At 50.1% G+C, this 17,854-nt stretch overlaps 6 protein-coding genes across 6 annotated transcripts; 2 read left to right on the top strand and 4 right to left on the bottom strand.

The window, feature by feature from the left end:
* Positions 1-107: 107 nt before the first annotated feature.
* On the bottom strand, positions 108-1,043 carry FIESC28_03116 (uncharacterized protein; the record flags this gene model as incomplete). Its single annotated transcript, XM_031157265.1, has 2 exons — positions 108-184; positions 236-1,043. The coding sequence occupies 2 exons, from the start codon at positions 1,041-1,043 to the stop codon at positions 108-110; spliced, it is 885 nt and encodes a 294-aa protein (XP_031018594.1).
* A 764-nt stretch (positions 1,044-1,807) lies between these two features.
* FIESC28_03115 (uncharacterized protein) lies at positions 1,808-2,789 on the bottom strand (the record flags this gene model as incomplete). The annotated part of the gene is made up of 2 exons (XM_031157264.1): positions 1,808-2,541; positions 2,597-2,789. The coding sequence occupies 2 exons, from the start codon at positions 2,787-2,789 to the stop codon at positions 1,808-1,810; spliced, it is 927 nt and encodes a 308-aa protein (XP_031018593.1).
* A 3,070-nt stretch (positions 2,790-5,859) lies between these two features.
* Positions 5,860-9,109, bottom strand: FIESC28_03114 (uncharacterized protein; the record flags this gene model as incomplete). The annotated part of the gene is made up of 2 exons (XM_031157263.1): positions 5,860-8,902; positions 9,096-9,109. The coding sequence occupies 2 exons, from the start codon at positions 9,107-9,109 to the stop codon at positions 5,860-5,862; spliced, it is 3,057 nt and encodes a 1,018-aa protein (XP_031018592.1).
* A 932-nt stretch (positions 9,110-10,041) lies between these two features.
* FIESC28_03113 (uncharacterized protein) lies at positions 10,042-11,140 on the top strand (the record flags this gene model as incomplete). The annotated part of the gene is made up of 3 exons (XM_031157262.1): positions 10,042-10,186; positions 10,328-10,832; positions 10,906-11,140. 3 exons carry the CDS (start codon positions 10,042-10,044, stop codon positions 11,138-11,140), a joined length of 885 nt encoding a protein of 294 aa, XP_031018591.1.
* Positions 11,141-12,661: 1,521 nt separating this feature from the next.
* Positions 12,662-14,536, top strand: FIESC28_03112 (uncharacterized protein; the record flags this gene model as incomplete). Its single annotated transcript, XM_031157261.1, has 1 exon — positions 12,662-14,536. The coding sequence occupies one exon, from the start codon at positions 12,662-12,664 to the stop codon at positions 14,534-14,536; it is 1,875 nt and encodes a 624-aa protein (XP_031018590.1).
* A 491-nt stretch (positions 14,537-15,027) lies between these two features.
* FIESC28_03111 (uncharacterized protein) lies at positions 15,028-16,449 on the bottom strand (the record flags this gene model as incomplete). The annotated part of the gene is made up of 2 exons (XM_031157260.1): positions 15,028-16,209; positions 16,261-16,449. The coding sequence occupies 2 exons, from the start codon at positions 16,447-16,449 to the stop codon at positions 15,028-15,030; spliced, it is 1,371 nt and encodes a 456-aa protein (XP_031018589.1).
* Between the last annotated feature and the right edge of the window lie 1,405 nt (positions 16,450-17,854).

The raw sequence follows: 17,854 nt of genomic DNA, 5'->3' as shown, positions 1-17,854 counted from the left end.
GCTGACCTAATGGTGTAAGTGCAGTGCAGAAACATGCGCAGCTTCATAGTACTTCAGTAGATATGACATGAGCAATAGCATCATCTTGGGTATTGTATTATTACGACTTAGTGCTCGATCTTGAGCGAAAAGTCTATGTGCGGCACGCCCTGGTGAATCGAACTCGTCGACAGGATATCAACATCTAAAATATGATAGTCAGCATAATTGTCGTGACTAAGAAAGCGAAACTTACCATTGCACAAGTACGCTTCAAAGTTGTCCTCCTGAAGGCCACCAGAAACCTCCAACAGGAAGTGTCTCTTCCCTTGCCAACGCTCCTTGAGACTTCGCGAAGCAACCTTAACACCATCACCAGTGAAGTTATCCAACATGACAACATCGGCACCAGCTTCAATCGCCTCGTCCGCCTCAGTCTCGCTCTGCACTTCAACCTCGACCTTCATGCTGAATCCACCAACTGATTTGGCAGCCTTGACGGCATCGGTGATACTACCCCGACTCCAGACGTGGTTATCCTTGAGCATGATCATGGCGCTGAGATCCATTCTGTGAGCGTCCGCGCCACCAACCAACATGCCATACTTCTCGACAAGACGGAAACCCGGTGTCGTCTTTCGTGTTCCTGCGATCACGCCTGTGTATCCAGCATCGTGTGCAATCGATACGAGTCGCGAACTCTTAGTCGCAACGCCCGAGCATCGCGCAAGGGTATTCAACGCAACTCTCTCTCCGAGAAGTATTCCGCGCACAGGACCCTTGACGGTTGCGACTCGGTGCTTGCCATTGCTCAGATCGACAGCAGTTCCCTCTTCAGCGTGCCATTCAACCGTGCAGCCGCACTGCGCAAAGACCTCGTCGAAGAAGGGTCGGCCGGCGATGACACCGCTTGATTTGCCCCAGAGGGTAGCGACACGGGGACCATCGCCGACAACGAAGCCGGCATAGTCGAAGGATGGCGTGTCTTCGGCGAGCCAAGCTGTCACCGAAGTTTTCCACGAAGGAGGGAGGAGGTTTGCGAGGTTTCCTTGAGGTTGTGACATTGTTGATTGGGAATACCGATTGAAGAAGAAAGAGAGTAATGAGGAGGAAAAGAAAGTGGCGAGAGAAAATAAATGGTAATGATAGTAGCCGCAGTCCCGGGTTAGGATAAGTTTACGGTGCGGGCGGATGGCGGCCGGAGTCGGATCTCCCCCGCATTCATTGCCGGAACAAGTGGGGGTGGGGGATCGGATGGGGCCGGCTTATCTCTTATCTTTTTTTGTTGTGCATGTGAAGTCCAAGTATTCTGGAAGAAGGAAAAGCCGATGGCTAGCTGGATATGCAGTTATCATGAGCAACAATGTATGGTATATTCTATGACAAAGGAAATGTATCTACCCATATCCTCCAACTCCAAACAAAGAAGATAAAGCTATAACAGAAAGAGGACCTGCCTGGCATCATGAGTTGAACAACATGAAGAAAAGAAAAGAAAAAAAGAAGAAAAAAAAGGGAAACCGGGAATGCATTGCCAAAGACCTGTTAACACCCCAACTATGTGAAAACCCAACCGTCAAAACATAAAACACAAAAAAGAACAATGTGAAAAACAGGCAACGTTAAGCAGTGACCGGGTATCAAACAAATGCGCTGAGTCGTCGAAGAACATTCCTAAAGCTTATCTCCCATCGTCGCCGTGGAGATTTGTCGCTGCTGTGTTGTTGCTGACATGACTTCGTATGTCCATACAACGTCTAGATCGTTTCGCTTCATTTCGCTTCGCTCGTGTCTTCTTCGTCTAATCTGATTGGGTTGTTGAAAGACATCAACAACACCTCTTTGTCTCCTTGCGGGCCTCTGGATTTGTCTGCTCCTGAGTTCCCGCCTGCTCAACCGTGATGGCAGGAGAGAAACCTGGTGAAAATAACCAGCTACGCCGGTCACGACCTACACGGAAACTGCCTCGAGCATCAGCGCCCGCGAAGTAACCGCCATCCATGCCAGCTTCGTAGCCTGGTGTGCCGGGAATTGCCGTAGCCATTAAAAGGGCCTGCTGCATCTTACGATTCTGCTCGACGAGTTTACGTGTGACGACCCGGAACACTTCTTCAACGCCCTCGCCCGTCTCAGCACTGATTTCGTGGCAGGCATCCCATCCAACCTCTTGTGCCCAGAAACCAGAGCTACGCTTCGAGCTGGGACTGTGGAGCTCCATGGAAGGCGGTGACATTGCATGAGCTCCTGACATGGGCGTAGAGATAGGGTAAGGGGTTGCTGTCGGGGGCGGCGTGCTGCCAACGCCTGGGGCGAGGTTCTCAGCGACGTAGGCGATACAGCGTTCGAACGGGACTTGGCGGGCTGAGGGATCGCGGGCGACGATATCGGCTTTTGTACCAACTACGTGAAGAACAACATCATGGGGAAGGTTTCGTCGGAGTTCCATGAGCCAAACACCCATATCGGCAAAAGATTGTGCGTCGGTGATGCTGTAGCAGAGGATGCAGGCGTTCGCGCCGCGATAATATAGTCGGGAGATGGATCGAAAACGTTCTTGTCCAGCTGGAAGATGGTGTTAGAATGGTAACAACCTGTTTGATTCCTTATCAAGACCAACCTGTATCCCATATTTGAAGACGAACAAGGGTATCGGAGTCGGAGTCAACAACGCGCTTTGTAAGAAAACTGGCGCCAACGGTGGAGGTGATTTGAGCCGGATTGAAAGCGCCTTTACAATATCTCATAACCAGAGACGTCTTCCCAACGCCTTGGGCGCCGAGTACGACGATCTTGGCTTCGAGCGACGACATGATTTAGGTGGTGGCCGCGTCGTTTGAGCCAAGTGGGGGAGGAGGGAGTTGAATCCTCCCGTTTGGAAAAAAGGACGAAGAGAAAGGGGGGGCAAGGAAACCCGAGGCGCACGGAAAAGGAGGAAAGAAGCAAAAAAGGAAAAGGAAAACAAGGGGAAGGAGAAAAAGAGGTGAAGCGGGACGCGATGGTTTTAAAGAAGGATAAAAAAAAGATGGGCGTAAAAGAAATAGAGGGTAGCCGGGTTTGACTTGACTGGCTTGGTTCGCTCGACCTGACTTGGTGGTGGTGTGTAGGTAGATAAACTTATTCTGGAGGATGCTTAATTTCGTGGGTGTGTGCGAACAAAGATTCTGGAGGCGCAGGGTTCAAGGTGGTCACTATTGTTGTTTATTTTAGAATCTCAAGTGGAAATATTCTGAAAGAGTTTGATTAAGTAGAGGTAGGTAGGTTGTTGAAGTAGTAGAATTGGTCTGCGTCTGCGTCTGCGTCTAGAGTTAGAAGTTGAGGGACACAGCATGACCAGAGTACAACAGCGCAGCGCAGCACAGCACCTATGGAACTAAACCCGAGGTTGAGCGGCTGAATGCGGTGATGAGAATGAAAGGGGAAAGTCAACAACAGCAGCAATTACAGAGAATGACTCAAGTTTAGGCAGCAAACAATAGATGCAGTCCTCGGTTATTCTCTAATCATTAACAAACAATGACACTAAAGATACAGGGAAATAAAATAAGCAAGACAGCCTCTTCCAAACGGTCAGTTGAATCTAATATCTTTGTCGATGTGATCCAAACTGACGGGAATGATATCAATGAAACCCCCGGTCGCTTCAGGCGCCTCTACAACTACAAGGTCCAATCCACTGGAACCCGCTGGACGACCCCACTGAAACAAAGCACCCGACGGGGTATCCAGGAGCCTCACGTCCGCTGACGACATACGCTAGCGGCCGTAACCCTTCACGTGGCACAAACACTCTACGTCATTTCATTCAACGGCTTTTTTTGGTTTTGGTTTTGGTCTGTCAGTTGAGTAACTTAACGGCTAGAGTCGATGGGTATTATTGCTATCAATTCCAAAGCGCAACCACAATCAGAGTGTGGTTATTAACAATAAACACCGCAAAACACTCTTATCGCTTGCACAACTCTACAATGAACAATGGCCGCGTAGACAGTGACTCGAATGTCTCTCATCACCAGACCTTCAGGTATCACCAACAAGACCAAACCGATCTTGTCTGCAAAAGTTCCAGCTCCGTTTGATACTCCTCTCTCCCCGCAATGGTCTAGTCTACACCGCTCCGATCTTTCCAGTCTCGACTTCTCTCTTGCAACACAGCCTCTGTCTGCAGTTATCCTTTCCTTATCGTATCCCATCTTATGCAACTGTGCGAGAGCGGTTCATTCAACAAACCAACAGGCCAACCAACGCCTCGACTAATACCCAATTAACATTAGCATGCGGGGTTTGATTGCATACATATAATACTGTAATTCGCTCAGATTTGGTCGTAGTGTCTCCATCGAATTATATTATCCATGGGGCTGGGCAACCAAGATCGGCCTTGCAGCAGCAGATGCATGCCATGGTCATACCGTACTACATTACATTGCAACGTCACGGTCAGCCCAAGACCAGGCCGAGATATTCTTTCAGACCTTCTTTGAAGATCGTGCATGATGCTTGTCCATGTACCTATATCAGACTGATAACTGACCTTTTCGAGGTTTATCACGGATATGCGGATTCACCGCTATCAACCAGTGTCGCCATGATCTACACGCCCAATGGTACTTCCCCCGCAAGCACTCAATCCCGCGCCTGTCCGTCTCTTATAGGGGATGCGTGCGTATCGCAATCTACTAAGACAATAGCACAAGCTCGATCGGTATAATTTCCATTCAAAGAGCCTACAAAACGAAAACAGGTACACAATTTTTACCCCAGCACAGCAATCTTTAGTGTCTCTCAGGCGTCTCAAAATCTGAATCATCAGACGAGAAACATGTCTTGAGACATGGTCACGTCGAGTCCAGATGACGTACAACAAGACACAGTCAGAAACACAGCAAGCATTGAAGAGCTCAGCTGTCCACAGATCGCGATCTTATTTAGAAGGGACAGTTTCCGCCAAATGAAGCGATTTATTTTGAGTGAGTCTAGTCTAGTCTCGCCGAAATGCATTCCTCGGAGATGAAGTCTATGCGTTAAAATATCTAGGCACAAAAGGAGAATAAGGTCCTTCCCTGTCAATCATTTTGAGATCCTTCCTCCCTTGTCGCTACTCGCTATGTATTCCGCACCCCGCATTTACATCCCACTTCAGCCCTGTTTACATAAGGCTCCGAGCTTCTCCAGACTTCATAGTTCATACAACGATGCTCGACCGTGCCATCCCAGCAACGGGCGGCTACATAAAGAACACCGATACCAGAACCAGATATCTGCAAAAAGGCACCAAAAGTAACAATTGGAAGGCGTTGGGATTGCTCCCGCCAGGGCTTGAACCTGAGACCTTCGCATCACTGAATATTCAGATTGAAGTATTAGTACGACGCTCTAACCAACTGAGCTACGGAAGCCGTCCAATTGTTGACAACGACCTCAGATCTTAGCAATCATGACCCCAGAAACAATCAACCTGACGTTGTCGGATCACTTGCTTGTCTACCAACTTCCATGTTTTTACCAATACTATTTGAGTACTTAACTGACTGCAGCCGTAATTTTCGACATAATAGGTTGATGCTAACAAGTGGCTCTATACAGGGTAGATTGGTTTCAGACTCGAGCCCATTTTACCCTACCTTTTCATAGTCCTCGGTTTTGCAGCAAAGAAGATCATTTTCATTCTCAAGAAACCATATACCGCATATCAAGTTTCGCTTGTGGGGGATGCGTTGAGATTATCAAACTTTTGCACGGTACGACACGACTCCAGGTGGAAGAAACGTTGTGAAGAAGTATCAGGCTCTGAGCCTCAATATATATGTATATCGGAATTAACCACCTAAATGCGCCTTATTCAAGCTGGCTTTGGTCTATCAGTTGCTGTATCATATTTTCTCATTCATACATAAATCCTCGAATTCCTCTCAACGCCGACGGCTTCTTATCCTTCTTGGCACTCGCTTCGTCCTTTCCCTTGTCCTTGGACTCCTTTCGGAGTCGGTTCTGCGTTGCACTAGCAAACAGGTCCGAGTGACTTCTCGCAAGTAACCGTCCTGCTTCTCCGCGTCCAAAACGTAGAGTATCTGGACTCATTGACAGAGACGAAGTATCCGGTGACCCGGGAGGATGCGCCCAACCCCCGGATTTTGGCGATATTGCACCCTCGGGCCTGTGGCCCAGAGGCGGCGTCACGTTGAAGGCAGCGCCTTCTCCAGCATCAGGATTCGATAGAACGCGGGGCGGTCTCGTCTTCATCATCACTGGGCTTGTTGATACAGAAAAAGACCCCTGCTCAGCTTCCGACATGTTTGATGTCTCGATCCTGAGGTGACTGGGCTTTATCTCTGTCTTCATATCCAGAAGAGATGATTGTAGCGCCGTGTACTTGCGAGTCAGAAGATCGCACTGTCTTTGTAGCTCGGCCTGTTTCTCTCGGCTTGCTGCGAGCATTGACTCGATCGCCTCCTTTCCACCTCGAGTTGGTCGAGTCCTAAAATCCTCTAGGGCCTCAGATAGCTTTGTTTGGAGTGCTGCGATTTGACCCTGAAACAACTTCCGGGTACGCTCTATTTCGCCTTCGCGACTAGCGAGTTGCAGATTCAATTCCTCAACCTTACTCTCAGCTCCTGCAGCAGCAGCGATTGCTCGCTGTTGCTCTAGTTCCTTGGCCTGGTAATCACGCTCTACTATTGTAAGCCTGGCCACTTCGCTCTTTAACCGGTCAATCTCAGCGCTGTGAAGCTCGATCGACTGCATGTTCTGCTTCCAATTCACCTCCTTAACCTCAGCCTCACACAGGAGCACGCGCAACTTGTCACGTTCTGCCGTTGAATTCTCCAGCTCCTTTTGAAGAGTTTCATAGTCTGACTTGAGTTTCTTCGATTCGTCACGCAGCTTCTTAAGCTTGGTAGAAAGATCGGCCTCCCACTTCTTCGCCAGGGCACGGCTCTTTTCCGAGTCCCTCCGGACCTGCATTTCGGCCTTCTTGGCTTCTTCGAATCGATGCTTCAGATTGCGATTCGTGATCAAGAGATTCTGAGTTTCCGCTTCAGTTACCGCCTCTTCCATGTGGCGCCTTCGCAAGTCACCAATATGTGCCATATGCTGCTGCTTCAGATATCTTTCGAAGTTGAGATCGTTCTGAAGCAACAGAATCTGACGCTGTAGATGAGATACTTGCGTATTCGTCTCGGTCAAAGAGAGAGGAGTGCTAATATTTGGGGGTGCGCCCGACAGCGATGGGCCGAGTCGGTCTGCAATGGAGTCTTGGTTACTGAGTGAAAGCGATGGGACACTGTCGTTGGCCAAAGACTGATGCAGACCGGATTTGATAGCTTTATTCGACTGGATCATATCTTGCAGCTGTGTATGAGATGATGACTGGATAAGATGAGGTCCCAGGGTTGGACTATCGACACTCGGCTCTCGTATCCTGGCATCTATGGAGTCTCGAGTAGAGGGGAGGCTGGACTGAGATCCCCGTCGAATTAGAGCAGAAGGCCGACGACTACTCGCGATAGACTCCATACTTGCAGATGTGGGCAAACGATAACCACCAGTAGCCTCAGCTGTTGTCTTAGGGTTTGATGGATCCTGGAGTTCTCTGGTATGGTCCTCGTTCGATGGACAAGCCTCTGGAGTGGACAAATTGTGGCCTACAGATGGATCTGATTCTGACAGAATGCACAACGCCATGCACTCAGCAACAACCTCTGATGCCTCGCTTTTTATCCAACGACCAAAATCTGTCTTTTCTGAATCGATTGTAAGAGTGAAGAAGTTGGGGTGTAGCAAATGACACCGACGAAACCTTTCTGACTGGTCCCGAATCTCTGTTGGTTGTACTTCCATGTCGTTAGCATTGGCCACGTTGGCGTGGCGTAAATATCTCTGGGGCTTGCGGATATAGTCCATGAAATTGATGGGATATAGACCATAGAGGATAGTATAGTAGCTGAGAAGATGATATATAGGGTGGTCATCGACCTCAGCTTCGTAACCACATTTCTCCCAGCCAGTCGAATCTGCATCCTCTGGTTGGGGCTCAATTATTCCAGCTTGCTCTCGTGACCAAAATAGCAACCTGGCATAAATATTGAATAGCGTAGGCAGATGTGGAACGAGCGAACTGGGCATTTGAGGCAGAAGCATCGTAAGAACTGTTAGTGCAGCTGACACAATAGTTGTCGAGCTGTCCTGTTGCAGACACTTCATTATATCGGCAAATAGAGGGGTTTGTAAGATTTGATGGAGATGAGGGGGTTGGCTCTGAAGGTAGTCACCCAAGAACCGCAAGACAGCTTTGCGGTATTGTTTCTTGACAAAGTAACGGTCCAGAGCTGTAAACAGTTCCTTGCTCAAGTCAGCTAGGCTACGAGTATGGTATTGGGTATGACTAACCTTGGGGTGCTTCTTTCCAAACTGCACGAGAGCTTCCCGCGTTATTCTTTCGTTTGGTTCCAGGTGTGTTAGAGCTTCAGATACTGAGGGGTATAATTTCTCCATCCATCCTGTGAACAACCGATCGATAAGCGGGTTGGAAGCAAGGTCAGCCTCAGATACATCATGATCCTCTTCCGCAACGGCGATGATTTCCATGATGTTGGCTAGTGATTCTTCCACGACACCCTTTTCAGGAGAGGACTTGGACAGAAGTGCGGAACAAGAATCCCACCATGCAAAGATGCGCTCGGGAGTCCGAAGTACAGGCAGAAACTGCCGAAGGAGGATCAAGAAGGGTGCAAAAGCGGTAGGCCTATCCTTGACGTGCTTGTCAAAGACGGAGAACAGCTCCTCCTGCAGACGATCGGCTGCAGCGTCATCTTGCTTCTGGTGTCGGCGGAGGTAGGAGTCGATGGTCTGTACTAAGTCGTCGGGAAGAGAAGGGGTTGGCTGCGAGAGGTAGGCAACGATCGCCTTTGAGAGGTCCTTCAGCGACCTGGACAAGTGGAGATGAGTGTCAGCGAGCAACAGACAAGTGTTTCTCAAGGGAGGTGAGTGTGCAGAAGCCAAAGGAGGAGATGGAATGGAAGATCACAAGGCACGAGTCGCGGGGTGAGGGGGACTCGCCGAGTCGATGGACTGGACGACTGCTTGGGATGGAGTTTTCTGCAGGGAACAATATGACGTACGCCGATGAAGCCATGACTGGCGTAACGGCCTCATCCGGGACTCGTGAGACTCGAGGTGAGCAGACCGAGGTGATGAGGCCTGTTTGAATGTGGATATTGAATTGAGTTCTTGAAGCGGACGGGGATTTAATCTAGGTGAAGCTATTCGGTGTCGGGCGCAGACAGCATGATTTTACGGCGCGGCGCGGCGCGGTTAACCTTGCAGCTGATTGAAAAGGTGGTGCGAGTTTGTGGCGTTGAGTGGAGCGTACCCGCTGGAGCAGGTGCTGTAGGGGCTCTTCACTGAAAACAGCGGATGGAAGTCGTGCCATAGAGGGGCAGTCTAGGCACTTCAGTTGATACAAGTGTAGTGGGGCCGGCAGAAAGCTGATCGTCCACCCGCTGAACCCAGTCATGACCCAGCATTGTTCCTTATACCTTTTCGTCGTAGGTGGAGACAGCCTTCTCCGGGGGTACCTTAGACTTAAGCCAAGGACCCATTCATCGAGCTAACAACCCCGCACTTTCCTCAGCTAGCGCAACTGCAGACGAGACTGTACATGACTTTGTGAGAATAGCAGATCACACCAGATATCGAGCCACCTTTGGCCAGGCGTCAGTCACCAGTCACCAGTCTGGATTGAGTGAGGTGGTTGCCGTTCAATTCAATCGATGAGGGGAAAGCTTCAGGGCAAAGCAACCACAGGAACATTCCTTGCCGTGCTTTAAAACCTTCATCTCCTCTTGCTCGTCTTCTTCTCTTTTCCTTCCTTTCTCATCATTATCCAGATCACTTACAAACCAACCAATTTGACTCTCCACCAACACCAACAACAACAACTTTCTTCCATAGTAGCCAGCATCTACATTTGTGCTTGCCTACTTACTCATACTCATTGACTTTTCAATCCGTCACAATTCTTCTTCAATACAAACCTTCTTCTAAACCTCCAACAATACCGCCAAGATGAGTGCACAGAAGACCTCGGCCATTGCTGACCAGGAGCCCGTTGACGTTCTCTTCGCTATCCACGAAAAGTTCGATCTTCTGGACTTTGCCGGCGCGCTCGAGGTCTTTACTACTGCTTGTCACGACTTCAAGGACCCTGACAGTAAGTAATCATATCTACCCGTACAGTACATCGCATCACAGTACCGCTCGATCTGGCGTCGGTACGGTGCGATGCAGTCCAATACAGTGCAATCCTATTCGACTTTACCCCTCCCGCTGATCACTTTTCCTCTTCCGATAGACAACAAGGCCTTTGAGGTCACCGTCGTTGGCCCCGAGCCCAAGGTCCTCTCCGACCAGGGTATCGTCGTTGGCGCCCAGATCACCTACAAGGAGGCACACGAGCGCCTTGAGGACTTTGACATCCTCGTCGTCGTCGGTGGTAACTGCAAGGAAGTTGTCGCCAAGGAGCTCCAACCCCTTCCCCTCATTACCGACTTCTCAGAGCTTCAGAAGCGTGATCCTGCCCGCGAGCGTACAATCCTCTCCGTCTGCACCGGTGCCCTCTTCCTTGGCAAGCAGGGCATCCTCTCCGGCTTGTCTGCCACCACCCACCCCGATTACCTTACTACCTTTGAGAACATCTGTAGCGATGCTGCTACCGTGAACCTTCAGGAGCGTACCGATGTGGTAGAGGACGCTCGCTACGTTGTCAACAACCTACGATTCGATCTCGGCGAGGACGAGAGCCCCTACATCCGCCGCAAGTCCGATGCTGGTCAGGGACGTCGCCCTTCGGCAGCCCGGTACGTTATAGTTCTACCCCACTTTATCATGCATTGAGTTTGAAACAGTCAACTGACTTATGATGACACACAGAAAGGGAAGCATGTCGTTCAAGGACTCCAACACTCGCCGTGAGTCGATTGTTCGTCGTGCCGCCATGCGACTTGGTGGTCTCCGTGTTGTGACATCCGGAGGTGCCAGCTCTGGCATTGATGCCGCGCTGTATCTTGTCAGCGCTTTGATTGATGATGCTACCTCGTTGGAAGTGGCCAGACGCCTTCAGTGGAACTGGAACAAGGGCGTTGTCGTCGATGGTCTCGACGTCTAAGATCCCTGGCAGTGAGTGCCGTGTACGAATTAAGAGTTTACGATGGGCTCAGGCATAGACCTGATTGAGACCAATTTTTATGTATTTATGTATTTGAAAGCTGAGCGGGAGGAACCCTAAGAAAATACCAAAAAGACTAGGAGCTCTCTATTTAATTCAATTATTCGGTCGCCTTTCCAAAGAAAGTCACAGCTGCCCGAATTTGATGATCAAGATGTTTCCGCTTGTGCCATTGTTTACAGTACGGTACTGTACGACTCGAGGTCCTACCTAAGGTTTATGTGTCGTCGTTGAAAGTGCGGAGAAAGAGGTCACGAAGTGACACTAATGCTGTATGGCACAAAAGGACAAACAGCCAGGGCGCTGAAACCGAATGGCGATGACGCGGGACCCACACAAGCTCGGGGAGCTCCAGCTCCCAATTCGCAATCCAATGCGGGATGTGGTCTGGTCGTGTGATGATGCCGGCTATGTCCATGAACCAGGGGGAAACAGGGGTCAAGGCGGGCCATCATCACCTCATACAGGTAGGTACCTACCTACCTACCTAACTATGAGTCTAGTGAAGATGGACAACGATAACAGCACATCCTTCACTTCTCGACTGGCATTGAAACGCATATTTCGTAAATCCAAAGAAGATGGAAAGAACCAATAAGTGCTGAAGAGTGGAATTAGATGAGAATGGATGGATATTAGCTCATGGTTGGATCTAAATCAAGACATGAGGGCAAGGGGAACTCATGATGACCAGGTGGCCATCGAAAACGCAGCATTGATCTCCGGGAAGGACTCACAGTTCTCCAGAAACTGCAAACAAATACCCGGCTAATGACTTTTTGCAACCCGTCAACATTGAATTATTGGATGATTGAGGGCTTGCTCAGCTGCTCATGTCCTACCCTCAGGGTGTCATAAGAAATGGCCCTTGACAGCACAAGAGACGAAATAATTTGATCAACTTATGCCAGCTTAGGCTATCATTTAGGCTACATTATTTCTGTAGCCTAAGTCTTGAAGGACATTTCTTCTGACACCCACCTGCCTACCAAGTAGCTGCATGCTGCATATCATGAGCACCGCATGTGACCATCAGGATACTCTTAGCCCATTCCTACCAAGGTTTATGGCACTAGAAGATGTAACTACAGACCATGTTAAACTTTCAATCGCCAAGCTATGCCCTCATGGGTTTGTCTTTGCGCTTCACATCATTAAGCTTGACTGAACGACCAAACTTGTGGCGTTTCCTGGTGTGGCTTGTGCATACCTAGGCAGATGAGTGGGTCAGATATGCTGACATAATGCGTCTGTACTGCAGCATCTAATTGGACGACACGCCTGGCTGGTACTTAGATTTGCGACAGGATGAAAGTTGTTTCAAGCTCTACGACTTGAATTTTCTTCATCTTCTTCTCTTTGTATTATTATCCGTTCTCAATCACTTAACTACATACGAAGAAGATACGAAAATATTTTACGAACCCTGTTAGATCCCTTGGCCGTCCAATCGCTTCCATCATGACCGACTGGGCCAAGCTCAAGGTCGTTGACCTCAAAGCCGAGCTCAAGAATCGCGATCTTCCGCAACACGGTCTCAAGGCTGACCTTATCGCGCGACTAGAAGAAGCCGACCAAGAGACAGCAGAAAAGGGGTCCCAAGAAGAAGTTGAAGATGTGCCCGAAGATGCGCCCGCGACTAATGAATTTGGAGGCGACGAGCCGTCAGCTGGAGAACCAGCTGTCGCGAAACCAGAGCCCCAAGACGCGACCAACGAACCTGAAGTTGTAGACGAGAAGCCAGATGAAGATATGGCAGAGACAGAAGAGAATAAGAAAGAGACGGATGAGACTGCTACGCCAATTGCCGACGAGGAGCCAAGTAAAGGGGTTGAGAGTGGAGATCAAGATAAAGATAAAGAGCAGGAGGTCACCAAGAACGGAACATCGAAAGAGGCATCTCAGGAGGCAATTACGGTAGTGGATGTGCCAAGCACTGGCAACGAAGTTGACCCCCAATCGCGGGACCCAACAGTGGAGGAGAAATCAAGAACGGGAACAGTGACCACCACTGTCGACTCTACGCCCTCACATTCTCTCGAACCAACACCTGCTGCCGAGCAGCAAAAACGGAAACGCCGCTCTCTCACACCACCTCCCACTGAAGATTCAATTGCACGAAAGCGCGCCCGCACAGAAGAGATTCCCGATCAAGATGACAATTTAGGCTCGCGCCAGGAGGATCTACTGCCTGAAACTGCAAACGAGTCTGCGCCGATGAACATCGACAACGAACCTCAAACAGAAAATCTTAAGAACGAAACCTCGCAAGATCTTGTTGCCCCAGAGCCTGAAGCCATTGCAGAGGAACATTCCAAAGAGAACAGCGACAAACAGCAGGACATGGATTACGAGCGGGACGTTGCGCCTGCGCTGCACCCAGCAACTTCTGCGCTTTACATCAAGAACTTTATGCGTCCTCTTAGGCCCCAGGATGTCAAGTCCTATCTTATTGAGCTCGCGACACACCCTCGCGATTCTTTCGACGACGGTATCGTCGTAGAATTTTTCCTCGACCAAATCCGCACCCACAGCTTTGCTATTTTCAAAACCACTGCTGCTGCCTCACGCGTTCGCACAGCACTCCACGACACTGTTTGGCCCAATGAGAGCAACCGCAAGCCCCTATGGGTTGACTTTGTTCCCACTGAAAAGGTTCGCGACTGGATCGATACCGAACAAGCCAATGGTGGCTCACGTGGACGTTCCGGCGCGAGATGGGAAGTTATATATGATGATGGGCCTGATGGCGTGATCGAGGCTCATCTCGAAGAAGCCACATCTGGTACAGGTCCTCAACCAGGCGCAAGACCACACACTGGGCCCGCAACGGCCACTGACTCTATTCCCGTTGGCCCCAGGGCACTGCGCGATCCTGCCATTCCCACAGGTCCTCGTCCTGTCCGCCCAGGGACCGGCCCTGGCCCTCGACCCCCGCCCCTTAACCCAGGTGGCGCTTCTAAGAGGACTAATGCTCATCCTGCCATCTATTATCAACCTGTATCTGAAGATCTCGCCCGCCGTCGCATTGACAACATGCGCTCATATTACACAAGCAAACGTGATCGGGATTTTGGGCGCGAGATCAACCGGTACTCATTCGAGAATGGCACATCGTTCGTTGATAGAGGTAAGGAAGTGTTTGAAGGCATTCGTCCTCCTCATCGTGAACGAGGAGGTATGGGTCGCGAGCGCCGTGGAGGAAGACGTCGACGTGGCGGCGGTGGAGGTGGTGGTCGACCACGCAGTGATCGTTACCTTCCTCCTCCGAGGGATGATCGCCGCCCCCGTCGTGGCTCCGTATCCGATGATGGGGATACTCGTATGAGAGATTGAAGACGGCATATAACGAATATCAGGCAGTACAAATGAAACAACCAGGAAATCCTGGCATGTGTACATAGGAACTGAGAGAAGTGAGCTGGGCCTTAATACTTTCGATGACGGCGTCCAAGGGAATAAAAAGGGCAAGGCAAAACCCCAAGGAAATAAACACGTATTATGATATCGATAAAACAACCATTCCTAATATTAATTGCTTAATTGATCTTTTGCATCTGCGCCTTGCCTCTGGAAATCGACCACGAATAGCGAGATCAGAGAATTTGTCACAAGCCACATTCATATTTAGCAGAGCTTTTCAGACACAATACATATCATTCACAAGACGAAGAACCGCAAGAGTGGTATCATAATAATTCTTATATGCTTGATGTTACATTACAGATAACATTTGAAAAAAGCAACCATTTCCCTTGCACCCGAGAAAACAACAGATGTTACCCAACTACCAGAACCAGACGCCAAAATCATCTCAAACTCTTCATTCAAGCAGTAGCAGCAAGAGGAGTGGGCTCAACACCAACACGCTCTCGGCTCATGATGTCGAGCATCAGAGGGGTAGGTCGGTTGTCCTTGAAAACGACCTGGTTGCTCTTGGCGAGCTGGACGCTCTGGAGGTACTTGTCAAACAAGTAGGAGCTATCCATGGGACCACCCTTGGCCTCGGGGTGGAACTGGGTAGAGAAGATGGGTCGGGTCTTGTGGAGCATACCCTCGTTGGATCCGTCGTTAAGGTTGACGAAGTACTCCTTGAAGTCGCTGGGGAGAGTGCTGGCGTCGATGGCGTAACCGTGGTTCTGGCTAGTGATGTGGCAGAGACCGGTGGTCAAGTCGAGAGCGGGGATGTTGTGGGCACGGTTACCGTACTTGAGCTTGATGGTGCGAGCGCCGACAGCAAGAGCCAGGAGCTGGTGACCCAGACAGATACCCATGATGGGAATGCTAGAGGTCTCCATAAGACGGGCAAGGTTGTGGACAGTAGCCTGGCAATGGGTAGGGTCACCGGGACCGTTGGAGATGAAGACACCGTCAAAGTGCTGCGAAACCTTGTGGATGGGGTAGTCGTAAGGGAAGACGGTAACGGAAGCACCTCGGCTGACCAGGCTGCGAAGGATGTTCTCCTTAACACCACAGTCGATGAGGGCAACGTGGAGAGAGGCACCGGGAGACTCAACAACGAAGGGAGCCTTGGTGGTAACACGCTTCACGAGGTTAATTTGACCGGGGTCGACGAAGCCCTCATCCTCATCGGCATCGTACTCTTCACCAATGGAGATTCTAGCCAGGGAAGAGCCCTGCTCTCGGAGATGAGTAACAATGGCACGAGTGTCGACACCAGAGATAGCGGGAACACCCTCTCGGGCGCACCACTCGCCCAGACTCTCAACAGCAGTCCAGTGGCTGTAGTTGACAGCAACATCTGAGACAACGATACCGGCGCACTGAACGTGGGGGGACTCGAAGTACTTGAGAAGGTTGAACTCGTCACGGGCGGCAGAAGGAACACCGTAGTTTCCAATCAGGGGCTGGGTGAAGACGAGAATCTGGCCTCGGTAGGAGGGGTCGGTCATGGACTCGGGGTATCCAACGAGGGAGGTGGTGAAGACGGCTTCACCAGAAACGTTGGCGTTGGCGCCGAAAGCCTTACCCTGGAAAACGGGACCATCCTATTGAATCGTCAGTTTGGATCAAATGGAGGAAACTCCTATATAACATACTCGAATGGTGAGAGTGGCGGGGAGAGAAGCAGCAGGAGCAGTAGCTCGAACGGCGGAGAAAGGCATGTTCCTGCCCTTGCTGCCAGCAACAGCCTTCTCGGACAGGTATCGGACCTGGAGCATGGTTCGGCCAGAAGCCGACGCGGACTTGGCCGCGGGTTTGGCAAAAGAAGCCAATCGGGAGAACATTTTGATATTTGGTAGTTGTTGGTTTGGTTTAAGTTGGGTTTAGAAAGGATGTAGTCGATTGTTGAGAGATAGTTCTTTAGCAAGACTGAGACTTCCAGAGGTGGTCTATAGCAAATAGGTTAGTTTTCATGTCTTGTGTCGGTCGAGCCAGGTTCCTAGCGGTGAACCAAAAGCGGCCAAGGGTTACGAACCAGAGAGATAATCCTGCAGCAAGACGAATTAGTATTGTGTCAATTGGATTGTTGAGAGTATCTTTATGTCATTGGAGAGGGATGATCCCATTGATATTCAACTGTAGCTCCCACAACTGGTTGTAGAGCCACAGATTGAAATGTGTTACACGATGGCGGGGTTGATACACAGATTGCGTATCTCAGATAAAAAAGTGAACTTACCTGCGAGGTGAAGATAGAAGGGCGCCCGTTCATATGGGCGGATTGGGAGACGAGCTCAAGTCGGGGGGTATATGAGGAGATGCAACCGGGTTGCAGGAGTTGAGTCAGACTTTTAAAGTGGAAGCTTTATGATTATCGCGAGGATATCTTTCTGTTGTAGAAGAAGAAGAAGAAGAAAAAAGAGAGAAGAGTCAAGAAGTGGAAAGTTGGGGAGAAAAGTGTAAGAGAAGATGGTGGGTGCGATCCCGCTCCGCACCTGCCGCCGCGACTGACAACACGGCCTTGGTCATTGGCAAGTTTTTTCGTGTAGAGTGGATTTCTCACTACAATTTTCCATCTGGCGGATGTCCGATGCCGCTCTTCCGCTGAGAAAACAGCGTGGGCGGCTTGAGCGCTCCGCCTGATGGCAGCGCTACAGGGCGATAGAAGGCCATAAATGCCCCGCTGCCCAGGAACTGGACCCTTAGGTCAAGATCTCTGTCAAATTCAGCCCTCCGATATCGTTTTTGGAGAAGAAATTTGATGGCCTGCTGTGACCAACACCAACACGTCACACCCAGGCTCTCTCTACCGCGAACACCATAACCTGCACGTCAATTGAACTTCTATATCTTGCTTCAATTGCCTTGCCCGCACCTTTATATGATTGACGTGTTATCCGAATGCTCTGTGCTCATGCGACCCCAGGTCAAGCAGCATGCTTCACAGGACTGAGTCAAGCACTGGCCTGCCCTTTATCATGTCAATATGGAGTCAGAGATTTGATCCACTGCCCCCAGACGCCTCCAGAAATGTTGAGATGTCCTTTGATTCGTCGTGGTTGGGGAATTCTTGTTCTGCTGGCGGTCAAAGCCTAGAAACCAGGCTAGAAGCATTTGTAGCGTAGCACTGTCGATCCGTTCTGATAAGAGCCCGTGGAGCCCTGCCCAGTTCTGCCAGGAACACGGCATTCGGCAGTCGGAATCTGTCGAAACATGGAACCTTGTACGTCTTGGGTCTTGGGTCTTGGG

Source organism: Fusarium coffeatum (assembly GCF_003316985.1).
Source record: "Fusarium coffeatum strain FIESC_28 chromosome Unknown BRIP53273_contig_67, whole genome shotgun sequence".
Lineage (NCBI taxonomy): Eukaryota > Fungi > Ascomycota > Sordariomycetes > Hypocreales > Nectriaceae > Fusarium > Fusarium coffeatum.
Note: the sequence above shows the minus strand (reverse complement) of the source record. Positions and strands in the feature narration are given on the sequence as shown.